This window comes from Salmo salar, chromosome 16 (genome assembly GCF_965601325.2).
Source record: "Salmo salar chromosome 16, fSalSal1, whole genome shotgun sequence".
In the NCBI taxonomy this organism is placed as follows: domain Eukaryota; kingdom Metazoa; phylum Chordata; class Actinopteri; order Salmoniformes; family Salmonidae; genus Salmo; species Salmo salar.
Genome location: NC_138306.1, coordinates 29,573,111 through 29,592,123, shown reverse-complemented (window position 1 = coordinate 29,592,123; position 19,013 = coordinate 29,573,111). Strand labels below are relative to the sequence as shown.

Sequence of the window (19,013 nt, the reverse complement as noted above, 5' to 3'; positions counted from 1 at the left end):
TGTCTCTGAGCTTCATTAGTGCACTAACAGAATGCTAAAGAATGCACACATCTAGAATTGAAATATGCTGATTGCATTTTCTCGGTTTTTAGTTATCCATTTAAAAAATAAAATGTTTTTGCACGTGCAGCGACACAAATAGTATTCTACAAACAAGCAAGGCCATCACAAAGTGATGTAAATTACGTGGTATACTAACAATATTCATTTCCTAATACAATAGTGGACTGACACTTCAAACAAATGAGATGACTAAATCTTAGATGTATAAAATGTATTCATAAAATGAACAATCCTCACACTAACAGCCCCCCCAAAAATAATAATAATTATTATTATTATATACATATATATATTATCAAAGAAACTTCACTGATAAAACTGATAAATAGAGATGGATTCTGTAGAGAAAATAGTAGTTAATGAATGATGAATTAGAGACTAGGCGAAGCATCATAAATTCTGACAACACAGTGTTGTCTAGCCGATGATAAACAGCACTCCTGGATCCGATCTGCCTGTGCCTGCATGTATCTTTGAGAAGCTCCCTGCCACTTTATCTTTTCCATCCTGCTAGATTACACCTCCAGGGTTCAGGTGTGAATCCATCATTGCTATTATTACCTGAAGTCACAAGATGCATCTATCACGGCTAAGGTTACCATAACCTCAATATTAGCAGAGAAAAGCCCCTCTAATAAACAGCAGAAAGGATGGCCCGGGTGGTGGGATTTCATCTTCCTTTCACTTTTAATAAGGTACTCAGAGGAATAAAGATTACAGGCCATATTTAGAATGCAGAACAAATCAGCCTTTTCTTCCCCATCCCTCCTCATTGTGGTTAGTCATTAGGATCTTAGGTTGGGGGTTCTGGTGGAGAGAGGCGTTCCCTGGTTCAACAGCTAACCAGCCTCGCTGCCTGCCTGCCTGCCTGCCTGCCGGGCTCTGTTCTGTTCCTGCTACAATATTGTATCGCCTGCAGCGTCTCTTAATAAGGCTGGATGTATGGAAACGCAGTGGTGTGGCTCATCATGCCCAGCTGGACCAGTGGCAATCACAGTGCTGTAAACTGTGAGGGCCTGACTGGTTCAAGGCCTGAGGACAGTGGTGTTTTAATGATCATCCGCCACTTTAATAATCCATTACACAATAAAGTTGGTAAAAACCAAATGCAGAGACATGGGGGCATTAGGCTAAAATGGCTAAGCTTTCTTTGAGGATTAAGAGAATTTGGTCAAATAGGAATCTCAGAGTGCATCAGTGCAGGAGTTGACACAAGGACATGTTTACACACAGCACCCCGTGACATGAATCATTCATTATCATTCAAATTAATATCAACAGCCAAATAAATTACCATCACTGCAGCCGGTCTCCATAATATACCTCCAATTACACTATGATCAGAGCATCAACTCTGATAATAGATTCAAAGTAATTAAGTTTGAATATATTCAAAGGACTTTTCACTTTGAAAACCAGTCTTGTTATTCCCCTGAACACCCAACAACAACACTCATTACAGTGGCTTGAAAACCAGAAGTGGAGAGACCATATAAATATTTATTCAGGAATGATTTGATGCACTAAATAAATAATCCCTTGTTAAATAAATGACACCCTAAATAAAACTTTAAAAACAGGATCTGGGGAAATTAAGATGAGATGAATCAGACAGGGAAGGATTCCGGCGAGAGGAGAAAATATCAGCTATATCTCCACCCCATTTGAATTTCTAATGGCAGACATGCAAACGCGACGTGCTAATTAAAGCACAGCGACCAATTAGATGAGCTTTAGCTGCACCTTTAGGGGGAGGTACCGTGGCAGAGCCTCAGAGGGGGATATGGATATCTGTTCAGAAGGTGGAGCAGAAGAGAGAAGCTACCAAAAACAATCCTCAGATGCCGCTACTTCTGCCTAACGGGTAAAAGGTTAGCAGTTAACGGTTCAATGTTGGATAAACATGACCCCTTTCCACAGTGCCATCCATGTGCTAGTGTCTCACTGAGGATGTGGGGCAGCAGAGGACATCCAATACATATTCAGCAGTAATTCTAATCCACTAGCATTATAGTATCTCCTATAGACAGCCAGGCTGTTGCTTCAGCGTGGAACTATTAGTCTATATCAAACTAAAGATTGGGACATGCATTACAAATAAAATATACATAGCAAAAGTCTGGGCGATGTTCTCATAAAAAAGAAATAAAGATGTTCCTATATAATACCTGTCTGCTGTGTGTCCTAAACCTGTCCTCTACTGACAGCACAGGACATAAGGGTGGTCCTATAGGTTCACCCCACACAGCACAGGAAAGAGGTAATCCTAGGTCTGGCCTGGGCCCATTCTCCTTCCTGTCGGTCTGCCTCTCTCTGCTCTCTGGAGAGCCTTTATGCTGCCTGAGCCTGCCTTATCACACACTGTGAGACAGGAACAAGGCTTTTGTGATGGCCATGATTAGTCTTTTGTGTTCCCAGGTAGAAATAAGATGAACTTCTACAGGCAGTCATTGTGTTCCTATCTTCAGAACACTCAAAGAAAGATGTTGCGTTTTGAGGGGGTGAAATGAAGCCTGCAGGGCCTTGGCAGGCCTTGCTCTGTGGGGAAATACATGGTGAAAACACAATGGGAACAATCTTGTCCTTCAGTTTTCTTTGTACTCCATTGAACCTTAGTCAGTCCTGCCTATTTAGACTTTTTGAACAGAGCAGTATTTTCTTGCTATACGGTCTCTGCTTTTCTCTTTTTCGGTGGGTTTCTGAGAAAGACCCAAAGGCTGATGAGAGAGACGACAGCAGCCACTTTGCCAGAGTCTGCCAGACCCTCCGGGTGTATCAGCCCCATCCCTCAAAGTGTTCCATATGCAAATAAAGTTTGGGATGACAGCTTTCAGATGTGATAATTATGTATTTATTTGTAAGCTGTCACTTCTCTTAATGCTCAGGGACATCAAAATAAGTTCAAATAGAAGCATCAGAGAGGATCACATTTGCTAGAGTACCACAGATTCAAAGAACACGCGAAACCCATGACACTGAAGGTCTGTCAATAACCAGTCATTTAGACAGCAATGTGCTGCTGAGACCCTCACTGCATACAGCCTGGTTTGAAATTTGCCGCTAAATATATTCAGATTTTCCCAATTTCCTGAGTTATTCCAACATTTACAGTTGTATGAGCGGGTGACATATTAACAAAGACAGAGAACCCATTTCCATCCCCATCTCTCCCTCCCAAATGGACTGTCTAGTACAGTATTATTCTTATTCTGTTTGATTAACAAATACAGGAATATCTGTTTACATGTTCACATTGTGGGAAGGGCATTGTGCTTTAGTAGTTGAAGCACACCTCCCTGACATCTTTGTAGAACTATCCTGTCTTTTTAGAACTATCCTGTCTTTTTAGAAAAATGTCCTGTCTTTTTAGAACTATCCTGTCCCTTACAGTGAGGGAAAAAAGTATTTGATCCCCTGCTGATTTTGTACATTTGCCCACTGAAAAATAAATGATCAGTCTATAATTTTAATGATAGGTTTATTTGAACAGTGAGAGACAGAATAACAACAAAAAAATCCAGAAAAACACATGTCAAAAATGTTATAAATTGATTTGCATTTTAATGAGGGAAATAAGTATTTGACCCCTCTGCAAAATATGACTTAGTACTTGGTGGCAAAACCCTTGTTGGCAATCACAGAGGTCAGACGTTTCTTGTAGTTGGCCACCAGGTTTGCACACATCTCAGGAGGGATTTTGTCCCACTCCTCTTTGCAGATCTTCTCCAAGTCATTAAGGTTTCGAGGCTGACGTTTGGCAACTCGAACCTTCAGCTCCCTCCACAGATTTTCTATGGGATTAAGGTCTGGAGACTGGCTAGGCCACTCCAGGATCTTAATGTGCTTCTTCTTGAACCATTCCTTTGTTGCCTTGGTCGTGTGTTTTGGGTCATTGTCATGCTTGAATACCCATCCACGACCCATTTTCAATGCCCTGGCTGAGGGAAGGAGGTTCTCACCCAAGATTTGACGGTACATGGCCCCGTCCATCGTCCCTTTGATGCGGTGAAGTTGTCCTGTCCCCTTAGCAGAAAAACACCCCCAAAGCATAATGTTTCCACCTCCATGTTTGATGGTGGGGATGGTGTTCTTGGGGTCATAGGCAGCATTCCTCCTCCTCCAAACACAACGAGTTGAGTTGATGCCAAAGAGCTCCATTTTGGTCTCATCTGACCACAACACTTTCACCCAGTTGTCCTCTGAATCATTCAGATGTTCATTGGCAAACTTCAGATGGGCATATATATGTGCTTTCTTGAGCAGGGGGACCTTGCGGGCACTGCAGGATTTCAGTCCTTCACGGCGTAGTGTGTTACCAATTGTTTTCTTGGTGACTATGGTCCCAGCTGCCTTGAGATCATTGACAAGATCCTCCCGTGTAGTTCTGGGCTGATTCCTCACCGTTCTCATGATCATTGCAACTCCACGAGGTGAGATATTGTATGGAGCCCCAGGCCGAGGGAGATTGACAGTTCTTTTGTGTTTCTTCCATTTGCGAATAATCGCACCAACTGTTGTCACCTTCTCACCAAGCTGCTTGGCGATGGTCTTGTAGCCCATTCCAGCCTTGTGTAGGTCTACAATCTTGTCCCTGACATCCTTGGAGAGCTCTTTGGTCTTGGCCATGGTGGAGAGTTTGGAATCTGATTGATTGATTGCTTCTGTGGACAGTTCTTTTATACAGGTAACAAACTGAGATTAGGAGCACTCCCTTTAAGAGTGTGCTCCTAATCTCAGCTCGTTACCTGTATAAAAGACACCTGGGAGCCAGAAATCTTTCTGATTGAGAGGGGGTCAAATACTTATTTCCCTCATTAAAATGCAAATGAATTTATAACATTTTTGACATGCGTTTTTCAGGATTTTTTCTCACTGTTCAAATAAACCTACCATTAAAATTATAGACTGACCATTTCTTTGTCAGTGGGCAAATGTACAAAATCAGCAGGGGATCAAATACTTTTTTCCCTCACTGTATATGGCTGCTAATCAGTCTCACTATAGAAGAATATCATTGAACGAACAAGAGGACAAATTATTACTGACAGTACACAAAAGGTGGGAGAAGAGCAACTACTTGAGACCTGACATCCCACTGGGCACACACTGGTTGAATCAACATTGCTTTCATGAAATTCCAATGAATTTCCACCTTCCACCTTCCACCAGTGTGGAATAGACGTTGAATTGATGTCTGTGCCTAGTGGGATGTGAATTTAAAAGGACAACAAAACACCTTGTAGTGATGAGAGGAGAGCTATTGTTCCATGTCGAGTGGCACTCCTCTCCACAGAAATAAGTGGGAAGTAGAGAGCGAGCATCAGAAAGAGAGAGAAGCACAATCACCAGATGGTGCCGCAAAGTATTGGCAAAGTATTATGGGTTGCACCTCCATCACTCCATCAGTTGCGTCATGGCCATTGTTATCAACGTGTCACAGACGCCACAGTGCTCACGTCTGAGTCACTGGGACCACATTAACTCAAAAGAAAGTTATTTACCCAGTCAGATATAGCGTAGTGGAAAGAAGGATTTAGGCAATAAATTGTTTGCTATCCCTTTTCCTTGATATGTTCACAGCTGTGGCTGCAGGGGAGGCCAGGGCACTGTGCCTACTGCCTACCTGAGGCCGTGTCTGTGGCTCAGTTGGTAGAGCATGGTGTTTGCAACGCCAGCATGGTGTGTGCAACGCCAGGGTTGTGGGTTCGATTCCCACGGGGGACCAGTACAAAAAAAATGCATGAAATGTATGCATTCACTACTGTAAGTCGCTCTGGATAAGAGCGTCTGCTAAATGACTCAAATGTAAAAAAATGTAAAATGTGTCTAGACTAGAAAGTTCATGCAGCTTTAGTATTCTGATCACAGAGTTCTGATCATAGAGTTCTGATCATAGAGTTCTGATCATGGAATTCCGAACGCATTATGCATCTACATTTAAATGTGTCTACCGTGTCCTCACTGTGTCTGGATTCCCTTTCCCCAATGCCAGTATGCATTCTACAAACGGCAAAGTATTACAATAACGCAACAACTGATGGCAGTAGCTAACTAGCCAGATAACCTCTGTAGCTAGTCAGCAAGCTAGCAAGCAATGCTAAAGGGATTGCAAACGTGTTAGCATAACTTTAACCAAAAATGTGTTTCTTTTTTTATTAGCTAGGAGGCCAGCAAACACATTCCTCACACGCTAGGAACACATTTCCCACAACGTTATAATGAAAAGGTGACTCTTGGTCCCAAAACAGGTTTTCTGGAGACTTGTGGGTGGAGTGCTGATGACGTTGCCCTCTGTATGCGCTTCGGTAGCCTGGTTGCTTCCAGACTGAGGAGAAATCCGCACATAATGCATCCCTGACCACCTCCTGAAGTGGTCAGCCAGATCTGAACTCAATCTGACCACAATGCGACTTTTGTGCGTCTAGACCGGTCTTTTCAATGCGATCTTCGTATTCTGATAGCAGGAGTCGTATGTAAGTGTCAAGTGTAGACACAACCTGAGACTGCCTGCCTGCCATGGCATCTCATCGCAGGCTCCCTCTCTGATGGAACTAAATGGCTGTGCCTGGAGAATGCTATCTCCTGCCTGCTCAATTCTCAAACATTGGCCTGTCCTCTTCCAGGAGAGTTCTCTGTCACTGTATAACTGCACATTAAGGGATAATAAAACTATGAAATCTACCCATCCATCTTGATTTGCCTGTGTTAGCGGGTGGCCAGTATTAGAACAAAATACCTGCCACTCAGTGGAAGAACACTGGAACTGTAGCTCTGCTCTGTGTGACTGCCTGGCAACAGCAGCAAGGGAACAGACTGCCTAACCAAATACCAAATGGAGGAATATGAAGTCTTTTTCCTAATTTTCTTTTACATAAATATGGTAATTTGGTGATTTTGTTAGAGACTAATACAGTTATTTTTTGATACAGACTGACACACAGTTAGAATATGTAGTACACTTACCTTGCTTGTTTGTGAGTCCACCTACACAGAAGTACATATTTGGTGTTAATGTTATGAGTGTACATAATGTTACGAATGTACATTTAGAAAGTGAGTAGTTCTGATCTCTTTTTCAGTAACTAAATGAGTGCTGACTTATGAGACGGGTAATACGACACTTACCTTTAGTACATACGAGGTTCAGAAAGCAGGGAGGCACAGCACACAACATCACAGAGATAAAAAAAGAGAGAAATGAAAACACGTTAATAATTTGGACAATGCAAGCAAACTATTCTTTTACATTGTCTTCCTAACAATCTATTTCTGTGACTGACTGAACATATGATAAAAAGACACAATAGACTTGGCTCTAGTAGTGGGTCTGTTTGGGACGAAGGGACAACCGTTGCCGTGAAAAAAGCACAACACTTAAAAAGAACAGCATCATTTGTTTTGCAGATACTTAACAGAATAGGCCTATATGCTTCACTAAAACTCAGTCAAGCAGTCTTCCTCTGACTCAGACACACACACACTAAAGGGGTAGCTCTCACAGTAATACCAAGATCCTATTTTACAGTGACAGTTGTGCTGCCTCAAAGCACCCTCACTCTACCTCCAGCACAGCAGATAGCATCTGATGAGTAGTGCGATTTAATTGAAGTGTAGATTACTATCGCTTGTGAGCTTGCAGGATCAAAATAATTTTAAAAAGCATGGAGGGAGAAGATAGGAATGTTAGTGGTCCACTGTGGTACAGTAGCAGTCCAGACTGAAAAACAATATCTAAAAGCCTCTCTGGAAGACACCCTGGTGCTTAGAAAGAGAATGGCCCCCACCGCAGCCCAGCTGTGGGTGAGTCATGTGTGACAGACAGGTCCAGACATGTCCCTCTCTCTCAGAGACACTGAGGGCTGAGTGTTGAGAGACATAAAGTGTTAGAGGACATAGACGTCACTGAGAGCTGACTGGCAGCTGTGACAGGATTGAGATGAGCCTAAGGGCTGGATGAGCCTAAGCACTTACAGTTCAAGGACATGGACACACGTTGGGACGTAGAGTCTGACTAAATCTATTGACACAAACTAACAAATTCCTGCTCTGGTCCTGTGGATCAGAACTCAGCTTGTCGTGATGGGACATGTCTACAGTAGTATACACTAGAAATCTGCAATTATGCAGAGATAGTCCTACAACTCTGAACGTAATTAGTCTATTCCTGCAGCATGAACACTGACCTAGTGTAACAAACCCTTGGTGAAGAAATAATGCTAAAGCCAATCACCGGAAACAGAGAGGGAATCGATGAGAGAATGAGAGCGATAGAGAAAGATAGATAGAGCACAATGATCAGGTTGACAGAGCACCAAAAATGAGAAAATGATCAGGTTGACATGTCTGTCAGTGCTCTCAGGAAGGAAGGACTCGTTACTGCACCTCGTGGGCACCCAGTCCAGTCAGCCTTCGAAAAGAGCATCGCTAATCCATTTGTTAATCAAGTGTGTTTCTGAGCATTTTATTTTATAGGCATGCTTGTAGCACATCCTACATTTGTGTACACCAGCTCATAATGCAATGTCACATCATGGAATGAATAAGCCTACTGAATTAATGTCATAGAAAACATTCATGTAATTGCAAAAATATCTTGCAGCTATGTTCTTCTTGATTCCGTGGTCTAAAATATGAACAGTGCATTCAGTCCCTTACAATACAAACCACAAGATGATTAAAGCACTCCATGGACTAAAATAATACACAGGAGGAGATTCAAATAAGAAACCCTTTCAGGTTTTGAAGGAGGGAGCTTATATGTGAGAGGGGCTGGGCTGGGTGGGGGCCGCCTTTTCATGGTTGTCTTCCTCGTTTTCCTGCCCGCCCCTGACAAGTGTGTTCTCTCACTCTTCTCCCCAGCAAACAGGAAACAGACAGACACACGTGAGAATAGGACACCACCTCTTCTCTCCCTTCTCCTCCCAGCCCTGTGGGCCGCTGCTAGGCAGTGCCATGGAGGCCTAGCGCAGTCCGGCTCCCCCACTGCGCCTACAACTCTCCTTTTCAGTTCAATTAATGAGTCATAAATAACCCAATGAAGGTGTCAACAGAGTGCAATTTATCATGGCTTTCACCACTGCACTTCATGTGAGGAGAATGCTCATCCTGCAGCCAAACGCTCGCCCAAATAGAGACAACATTGTAATAAAAATATTTATAAAGTAAAGTCGAACACTCCAACCTCGAATTTATCTTGAGCAGGGTGATCTTCACAGGTGCGTCGATTTGACAAGTATGTTGGGAATCGTGGGCCTGCTCCATTTGTTAGGGTATCACGGACAGACTGGCAATACATTTGGTTAAGAGCGAAAGACAACATACTCACTAGGCTTCTGTGGGGCTGCCAAGACACTTCTTTCTGTTAAAGACACTTCTTTCTGTCTGGGACTACTCTGAGCCTGCATTGCAGATCACCAAGGCAGCCATGGTCTCTCCAAAAAAGTGGAATGCAAGTAATGGTGGATTTCTGTTCAGTCCTATGGAGTTGGTCTAAGCAGCAGGAACAATTGCTTTATCAGTGTGTCCCACAAATGTCACTTTGAATCAACTACATGGTGGAAACATATACAGTTCTGAATAATATACAGTAGCCTGTGAATTGAATGGCTGCTAGAAGCAAGCTGAAACCAGAGGTAGTATGGTGTAGTGCTTCAGAGAAAATAGGAAAACTCGTTGAATAATATATGACAGCTTGGGTTTTTGAATCCAACATTAAAAGTGATGACGTGAGTACAAACTCTGCTTCATCTTAGACCCCCAAATCAAAACCTAAGGCTTACAAGCAATGTTAAACAGCCTATCTTCACAGTGAGATCATTTCCTGGGAAAAGTAAGCAGTGGCTTCTGAATACATGTGAATACAAGAATTTTCAGCCTTGAAGCTAAGCCGGAACTTGAGTGCATACGAATCCTGCTAAACCAATTTATGGTTCCTGTTAACCCACTCATCTTCGGAGAGGATTGTTTTTCTAAATAATACAAGCAAACAGCCCACACAGACGCTTTGACAAAGACTAAGAGATTGGCACTTGAATCTGGGGGCTTTTTCTTACACATCACAAACACACTCTTCAACTCACACATCTTGCGTAGCATCACCAATACGGGAAACCTTTGTCTCAGTATCAAGTGAATCCCCCAATCTGAACGCCTCTGTGCACTGAACACTTTGATGGTTTGTAATACATGATTAAGTTCAGCAGAATATAGAGTGGTTAGTGTATTCAGAATTTAAAGCACAATAACAGAGAACTAGGCTATATCAAAGCAATTACAATATTAACAGACTATCACCAAAGGGACATTAAGCACTACTATGTTACTGAAAAACACAACATTTCCACTATTTCACAAGGCACCCCGCAATGATATAAATTTCAACAAACCATAATCAGTCTGGGTTACAGACATGGCTAGAGAGCCGAGATAAATGACATTTTCCAAAATCACGCTGACATTTTCCCTTATCGAGCGCCAGGCACTGGCATGGCAAGAGCAGGCTTGTCAGTCAGTGGCAGACAGGCCTCACACCTTATCACAAGGGCACTCAGCATCTCTGGAGCTAGAGCTTGGGCTTGTGGCTGGTGCTGGAGGAAAAGGGGAAGAGGATGGGGCTGATGCTAGAGCCCCCATCGCTACTCTCTCATCTCCTCCTACAAGACTGCTCCTCCAGCCAGCCAGTCTCCCTCAGAAGCTAAATGTAATACTTAAGGTTGATAATGACGCTCTTCATTAAATAGTGATTCCAAATAAGGATGTGGGGTACATAAATAAGGAAATAGAAGAGAGGTTAAAATTCAGACATTTTGAGTGGGTTTTGGGTGAGGGATAGGGAGCGAGAGCAAATTTCTGGACCATGGGATCAAGACAACTGGTCACGCAGACAGAGAGAGGGGCTGTTTACACGCTACTACATTACGTGTCAGAAGTATAGACCAGTGTTTCCCAACCAGCTGACAAGTTGAATCAGGTATGCTTGTCCAGGGTTACAATACAAATGTGTACTGTTTGGATAATCGAGGACCAGGGTTGGGAAACACTGGTATAGACTGATGATGATGTTGAGGAGCTGAGTACAGAGCTTCAATACAAGGAGCAGTAGGGATGGGGGCAGAAGTTATTGTGGCCATTCTCACTTCAACTCTAAAGAAAGTTATTTGGTACACTGAAAATACAGTACCAGTCAAAAGTTTGGACACACCTACTCATTCAAGGGTTTTTCTTGATTTGTCCTATTTTCTACTTTGTAGAAAAATAGTGAAGATATCAAAACTAGTAAATAATACATCATGTAGTAACCAAAAAAGTGTTAAACAAATCAAAATATATTCTATGTCTTATATTCTTCAAAGTAATCACCCTTTGCCTCGATGATAGCTTTGCACACTCTTGCCATTCTCTCAACCAGCTTCATGAGGAATGCCAACAGTCTTGAAGGAGTTCCCGCATATGCTGAGCACTTGTTGGCTGTTTTTCCTTCACTCTGCGGTCCAACTCATCCCAAACCATCTCAATTGGGTTGAGGTCAGGTGAGTGTGGAGGCCAGGTCATCTGATGCAGCACTCCATCACTCTCCTTCTTGGTCAAATAGCCCTTACACAGCCTGGAGGTGTGTTGGGTCATTGTTCTGTTGAAAAACAAATGATAGTCCCACTAAGTGCAAACCAGATGGGATACCATATCGCTGCAGAATGCTGTGGTAGCCATGCTGGTTAAGTGTGCCTTGAATTCTAAATAAATATTTGACAGTGTCACAATCAAAGCACCCCCACACCATCACACCTCCTCCTCCAAGCTTCATGTTGGGAACCACAAATGTGGAGATCATCCGTTCACCTACTCTGCATCTCACAAAGACACAGCTGTTGGAACCAAAAATCTCAAATTTGGACTCATCAGAACAAAGGACAGATTTCCACTGGTCTGATGTCCTTTGCTCATGTTTCTTGTCCCAAGCAAGTATGTTCTTATTATTGGTGTCCTTTAGTAGTGGTTTCATTGCAGCAATTTGACTAGGCCTGATTCATGTTGTCTCCTCTGAACAGTTGATTTTGAGATGTGTCTGTTAAATAAACTCTGTGAAGCATTTATTTGGGCTGCAATCTGAGGTGCAGTTAACTCTAATGAACTTATCCTCTGCAGCAGAGGTAACTCTGGGTCTTCCTTTCCTGTGGCGGTCCTCATGAGAGCCAGTTCCATCATAGCGCTTGATGGTTGTTTTTTTTCTGCACTTGAGCAAACTTTCAAAGTTCCTGAAATGTTCCGGATTGACTGACCTTCATGTCTTAAAGTAATGATGGACTGTCGTTTCTCTTTGCTTATTTGAGCTGTTATTTCCATAATATGGACTTGGTCTTTTACCAAATAGGGCTATCTTCTGTATATCACACATACCTTGTCACAACACAACTGATTGGCTAAAAACGCATTAAGAAGGAAATAAATTCTACAAATTAATTTTAAACAAGGCCCACCTGTTAATTGAAATGCATTCCAGGTGACTATCTCATGAAGCTGGTTGAGAGAATGACAAGTGTGCAAAGCTGTCATCAAGGCAAAGGATGGCTACTTTAAAGAATCTGAAATATAAAATATATTTTGATTTGTTTAACACTTTTGGTTACTATATGATTCCATATGTGCTTTTTCATAATTGTTATGTTTTCACTATTATTTTACAATGTAGAAAATAGTAAAAATAAAGAAAAACCGTGGAATGAGTGGGTGTGTCCAAACTTTTGACTGGTACTGTATTTGTCAGTCAACATTCTAATTTCATCAAATAGATGTGTTCCTGTATATCCAGATAGTGGTGATAAACATGACAACAAACTAAGAACTCTGTTCGAGCAGCTGGCTCAGTTTCGCTATATCCGCGTTCAACACCGTAGTGCCCTCCAAGCTCACCAAGTTATTAACCTGTTAGGGCTAGGGGGCAGCATTTGCACGTCTGGATAAAAAAAATGTACCCGATTTAATCTGGTTACTAATCCTACCCAGTAACTAGAATATGCATATACTTATTATATATGGATAGAAAACACTCTAAAGTTTCTAAAACTGTTTGAATGGTGTCTGTGAGTATAACAGAACTCATTTGGCAGGCAAAACCCTGAGACATTTTCTGACAGGAAGTGGATACCTGATGTGTTGTATTGACTTTAAACCTATCCCATTGAAAAACACAGGGGCTGAGGAATATTTTGGCACTTCCTATTGCTTCCACTAGATGTCACCAGCCTTTACAAAGTGTTTTGAGTCTTCTGGAGGGAGATCTGACCGAACAAGAGCCATGGAACGATGATGTCCCATTAGACACCTGGCGCGCGAGTTCATGTTGGGTACCCTCGTTCCAATACGTTATAAAAGAGTATGCATTCGTCCACCTTGAATATTATTCATGTTCTGGTTAAAAAAGGCCCTAATGATTTATGCTATACAACGTTTGACATGTTTGAACGAACGGAAATATATTTTTTCCCCTCGTTCATGACGAGAAGTCCGGCTGGCTTAGATCATGTGCTAACAAGACGGAGATTTTTGGACATAAATGATGAGCTTTTTTGAACAAAACTACATTCGTTATGGACCTGTGATACCTGGAAGTGACATCTGATGAAGAGAATCAAAGGTAATGGATTATTTACATAGTATTTTCGATTTTAGATCTCCCCAACATGACGTCTAGTCTGTATCGCAACGCGTATTTTTCTGGGCGCAGTGCTCAGATTATTGCAAAGTGTGATTTCCCAGTAAGGTTATTTTTAAATCTGGCAAGTTGATTGCGTTCAAGAGATGTAAATCTATAATTCTTTAAATGACAATATAATATTTTACCAATGTTTTCTAATTTTAATTATTTAATTTGTGACGCTGACTTGACTGCCGGTTATTGGAGGGAAACGATTTCCTCAACATCAATGCCATAGTAAAACGCTGTTTTTGGATATAAATATGAACTTGATAGAACTAAAAATGCATGCATTGTCTAACATAATGTCCTAGGAGTGTCATCTGATGGAGATTGTAAAAGGTTAGTGCATCATTTTAGCTGGTTTTATGGTTTTGGTGACCCTGTCTTTGACTTGACAAAACATTACACACAACTCTTGTAAATGTACTGTCCTAACATACTCTAAATTTATGCTTTCGCTGTAAAACCTTTTTGAAATCGTAAAACGTGGTTAGATTAAGGAGATGTTTATCTTTCAAATGGTGTAAAATAGTTGTATTTTTGAAAAATTTGAATTTTGACATTTATTTGGATTCAAATTTGCCGCTCTTGAAATGCACCTGCTGTTGATGGAGTGCACCACGGGTGGCACGCTAGCGTCCCACCTAGCCCATAGAGGTTAAGGACCCTGGGACTACTGAACACCTCCCTCTGCAACTGGATCCTGGACTTCATGACAGGACACTCCCAGGTGGTAAGGGTAGGCAACAACACAGGGGGCCCCTCGGGGGTGTGTATTTAGTCCCCTCCTGTACTCCCTGTTCACCCACGACTGTGTGGCCGCTTATGACTCCATCACCATCATTAAGTTTTCAGACGACGGTAGTAGGCTTGAACACCAGCGACGATGAGACGGCCTATACGGAGGAGGTCAGAGACCTGGCAGTGTGGTGCCAGCACAACAACCTCTCCCTCAACGTCAGCTAGACAAAGGAGCTGATTCTGGACTTCAGGAAACAGAGGGCCGAGAGCGTCACGTTCCTCGGTGTCCACATCACTAAGGATCTATAATGGTCCACACACACCAACATAGCCATGAAGAGGGCACGACAATGTCTCTCCCCTCTCAAGAGGCTGAAAAGAGTTGGCATGGGCCCTCAGATCCTCAAAAAGTTCTACAGCTGCACCATTGAGAGCATCTAGACTGGCTGCATCACCAGTTGGTATGGCAACTGCTTGGCATCCGACCGCAAAGTACTACAAAGTGTGGTGCATACGGCCCAGTATATCACTGGGGCCGAGCTCCCTGTCATCCAGGATCTCTATACCAGGTGGTGTCAGAGGAAGGATCTAAAATGATCAAAGACTTCAGCCACCCAAGTCATAGACTGTTCTCTCTGCTACCGCACGGCAAGCAGTACAGATGCACCAAGTCTGGAACCAACAGGACCCCGAACAGCTTCTACCCCCAAGCCGTAAGACTGATAAATAGTTTGTTACATTTACATTTACTTTTGATACTTTAGAATATGTAAAACCAAATACTTTTAGACTTTTGCTCAAGTAGTATTTTACTGGGTGACTTTCACTTTTACTTGAGTCATTTTCTATTATGGTATCTTTACTTTTACTCAAGTATGACAATTGGGTACTTTTTCCACCACTGCCACGAACAAGTAGCAGCGTGGGGTGATGTTTTCCGGGAGAAAAAGAAACAGGGATTGTGTGTGGGGCTCTTGGCGGACGCATTGTGGGGGTGAGACAATGTGTGGGTGAGTACAGAAGCATTGGCAGCTCATGTTTGAGTCAGAGGACCACATCCTCCTAAGCCTCTCTGAGTCACAGCAGAGCCCATAGAGTAGAGCTTCAGACATGGCTTTCTACTGAAAGGCATCCTTTCCCACATCAAAAGCATCAGTTCAGAAACGTTGGGTTAAAACATGCATGAAATGAACGATTAATCGAATAATTGGGTGTTTATACTAGCAGTACGTATGATTAACATTTGGTGTGATGAAGAACATCAGTTACGATGAACAATCAACTTCATTATAAGAGACTCACACTTTTAAGATACTTTTTCATACTAGCGATAGCAACACTGTCTCACACTTGTAGCTATGCTGGGAGGTGATGGATGACTTAACAAGATATAAATTATATAACAGCGGGTAAACTCAATACACTCATTAGTTTCCAATGTTTTTATTTTTCCCCAGGAGTAGCTTAGCTAATTGATGCCTCCCTCTTCCGTCGCTTTGTTTTCGCCCAACAGAAACAGTGAGATAAATTCACGCTTGACTGCCAGACTGGCACACAAAACAACACCACTGTGCTCGCCATAACAACACTGATCAAATTGAAACCTGGGTACAATTTGATTTCTAATTTCAGGATTTTATTTGATGGACATAGTAATATTTTCACAAGTCCATGCTTTTTCTGTTTAAATTAACATTTATTTTTGAAATGTAACACATGATTTTAACTGCCACCCCATTGTGAAATCGACTGGGTAAGCTACTAGTATAAAAAGCTCTTGTTTGCCTATTTATTGAAAAACTGGGTGCCATTCTTTTTAACATTAACTCAAGTATGTCAGCAATCCAGAAAGTTCATACAACGTGCTGAGAGAGACACAGAACTCTACAGAGAGACAAACAGAATGGAGGAATGACTGTCATGTAAGAGACTAGCTGAATGGATTACATAAGTGATTTCTCATGGAAAGATGGAAATTCCAATGGACAGAATTTTTAAAAATGACATACAATTTCACTCATAGGGTACAAATCACACCGAACTATGACAATGTTTGCATGATACAAGTTGTGTTGTGTGTGAAACTTGCTGACGTCTAGTTACCACGATAGGATAGCTCTTTAACGTAATATCTCAGGAATGGTCAAATATTTACAGCACAGCCACGACATGAGACAACAGTCCCTCAAGCAGCAGATTTAATTTCATAGAGTATGATAACTTGCTGTTTTACGTCAGTACCTATAGCTTTAGGCTCTTCTCCCCACCATTATGCTTTCCAGCGGTGGGCCTCATTCCATTCCATACAATGAAGTCATCATCTGCAATGCTCCAAATGTGAATGAACAACACAACAACAGAGAGAAGCCATTTATGTCCTTCTGAGCATATGTGCTACCATTTCTCTATACAGTCTACATGAAACCCCAGTCTATCAGTCTATTTCGAAGACACAGCTACTACAAAGCCCAGTCCAGGCAAGGGACTGGGACATCATTCCTTTTCATTTCTCTCTGAGATATGTCTGATGGAGAGGAAGTCTGCATCTCAAGCCAAACATCCAGCCTGTTCCCCGTCCACTCTGAGCCTCTCCATCTGCACCCTATACTGCTATTAAAACGAGGAGCTGAGGAGAGGCTGTTGCCAGGGCCATAGAAAGGGAAATAAGTCATTTTATATTCAGAATATTTCAAACTGCAGCTAGTGCTGTATTATGGAACTAGCCAGCGAAGATCATGACAAATAAATCAGTTATAAATGTTAAAGAACGACATCAAACTGCCAATATGTAGGACAAGCATAATGTCTTTGAACAATTCCTAGAAATATCCGCCACTATATTTCTAACAAGAGTCCTACAGGGTCACAATATCATGTCGTATAAGACATCTTACACATTGTAAAGTGGTTGTTAGCTCTTCAAACCTGAATTTCAATGAATGCATTAAATATAATTACCCTAAAGTAAAGGGTGTAGAAATTAGAATTCATACAAATATTTAGAGAAAGTGTTGTATGTGTATTGACAGTCATTGCCAATTTCCTGTTTTACTATGGATAGTCCTCAGCTTTACTGAGCGTGAGGATGGTCTCCTCCAAAGATTTCCCTGTGATGCGTACCATTTGACATTCATTTTTCAGATAAGACATTTGACGCCCAGTCTACCACCAGTGATCAATATCTCATCTGGGGAAATAAATTGCAGCTGTTTCTCTTTCATCTTAGAGGAAATGTATAAGCACTGTGACAACACCGTGGAAGCATTAATCAAATAATAAAACATTGATTTGGGGGAGAAGAAGAGAAGCGTAACCTGCTCTGATATTCATTTTGACCTAGTGCTGTTGACATGATGCATCTTGTATCACATCTTGTTACTTCTGTGCAGTTAGGGAAACTTGAGCGGCGATCAGCTCCTCTTTTTGTCAGAAACCAAGGCGATGAATTGGATATCTAAGAAAAGATACAGTTCCCCTGTGTACATTGTGAATAATGTGCTGTAACATGTATGGATGTCATACGCTTGTACTTTTGACCTTCCTCTATCTGACAGTAAAGAACTATTTTCCCATTTATTCTCAGCCCTTGTCTTTGCAATTACCGTGTTCCAATCTCGCCTTGTCCCTACAGTCACCGATAATACCCAGAAGGATCGGCAGTCTTTCTTCTGGTGTACCAATTACCGTCCCTATCCTTTTGAAACTGAAAGTTTGGTATAGGATATTAGAAAATGTCAAATTCAGGTTATATTTCACTTTAGTCCAAAGGTAACATGGTGCACTCTGGAAAAACTATTTTCACAGCTGCTGAATAATGCATGAACCCTGTGGTCCAACACTACTGGCTGGGCTAAAATAGACAGTGTGCGTTGTTTACTGTCAGTAAGGTGTTTACATGACCAAATAATGAGCTGAGATTGATGTCTATATCACAGAAAATAAATTCGTGAATTATATATCCGTATGATATTTATAAGCACTAACTGAATGTATTTACAAAAGGCTGTTTGTCATGTAAAAACTACTGCTCTTTCACAATTTGTAAAGAGAAAGAATAAGGAAGCAAGGGAATTCATGACATTATCAATGGTTCTTTAATTTGACTTTTCTGTTCTATATCATGGTATTATCTTAAAGAATAACTTGTTAGGTGCTTATTAAATCTAGTCCTGCTCTCTCTGACTGATGTGCATGAACTGTGGGTTCTTATCAAGGTCCTGCAGGACAGGCTAATCTACACCCAGACATCCACCTGCATGCCTGGCATGCTTAGCTAGAGCTGATGATGAACATTCTCCTGCATGGCAAAGCACTGTCATTCATCCACTGCCTCGCTCAATTAAAAGTTAGCTCACACCTCAGCTTAAACATAACAGTTATTAACCATGGATAATAAGATCGTTAAATATACACAGAACTTTAATGTTGCAATAAAAGTGAAAATTAAGTTTAAAAAAATTGACTTCTGTGTTTATACATGTCTGGAAGAATCAAATAAAATAAAATTCTATTTACA

At 41.6% G+C, this 19,013-nt stretch overlaps 1 protein-coding gene across 1 annotated transcript in view; it reads right to left on the bottom strand.

Annotated features, from left to right (window-relative positions):
• Window positions 1-19,013, bottom strand: part of LOC106573506 (nuclear receptor ROR-alpha A) — a 270,663-nt gene that overhangs the window by 180,566 nt on the left and 71,084 nt on the right. Inside the window, exon 2 of the mRNA XM_014148624.3 lies at window positions 7,027-7,047. Within this exon, the coding sequence (XP_014004099.1) occupies window positions 7,027-7,047 (21 nt within the window). The remainder of the gene's footprint in view (window positions 1-7,026; window positions 7,048-19,013) is intronic.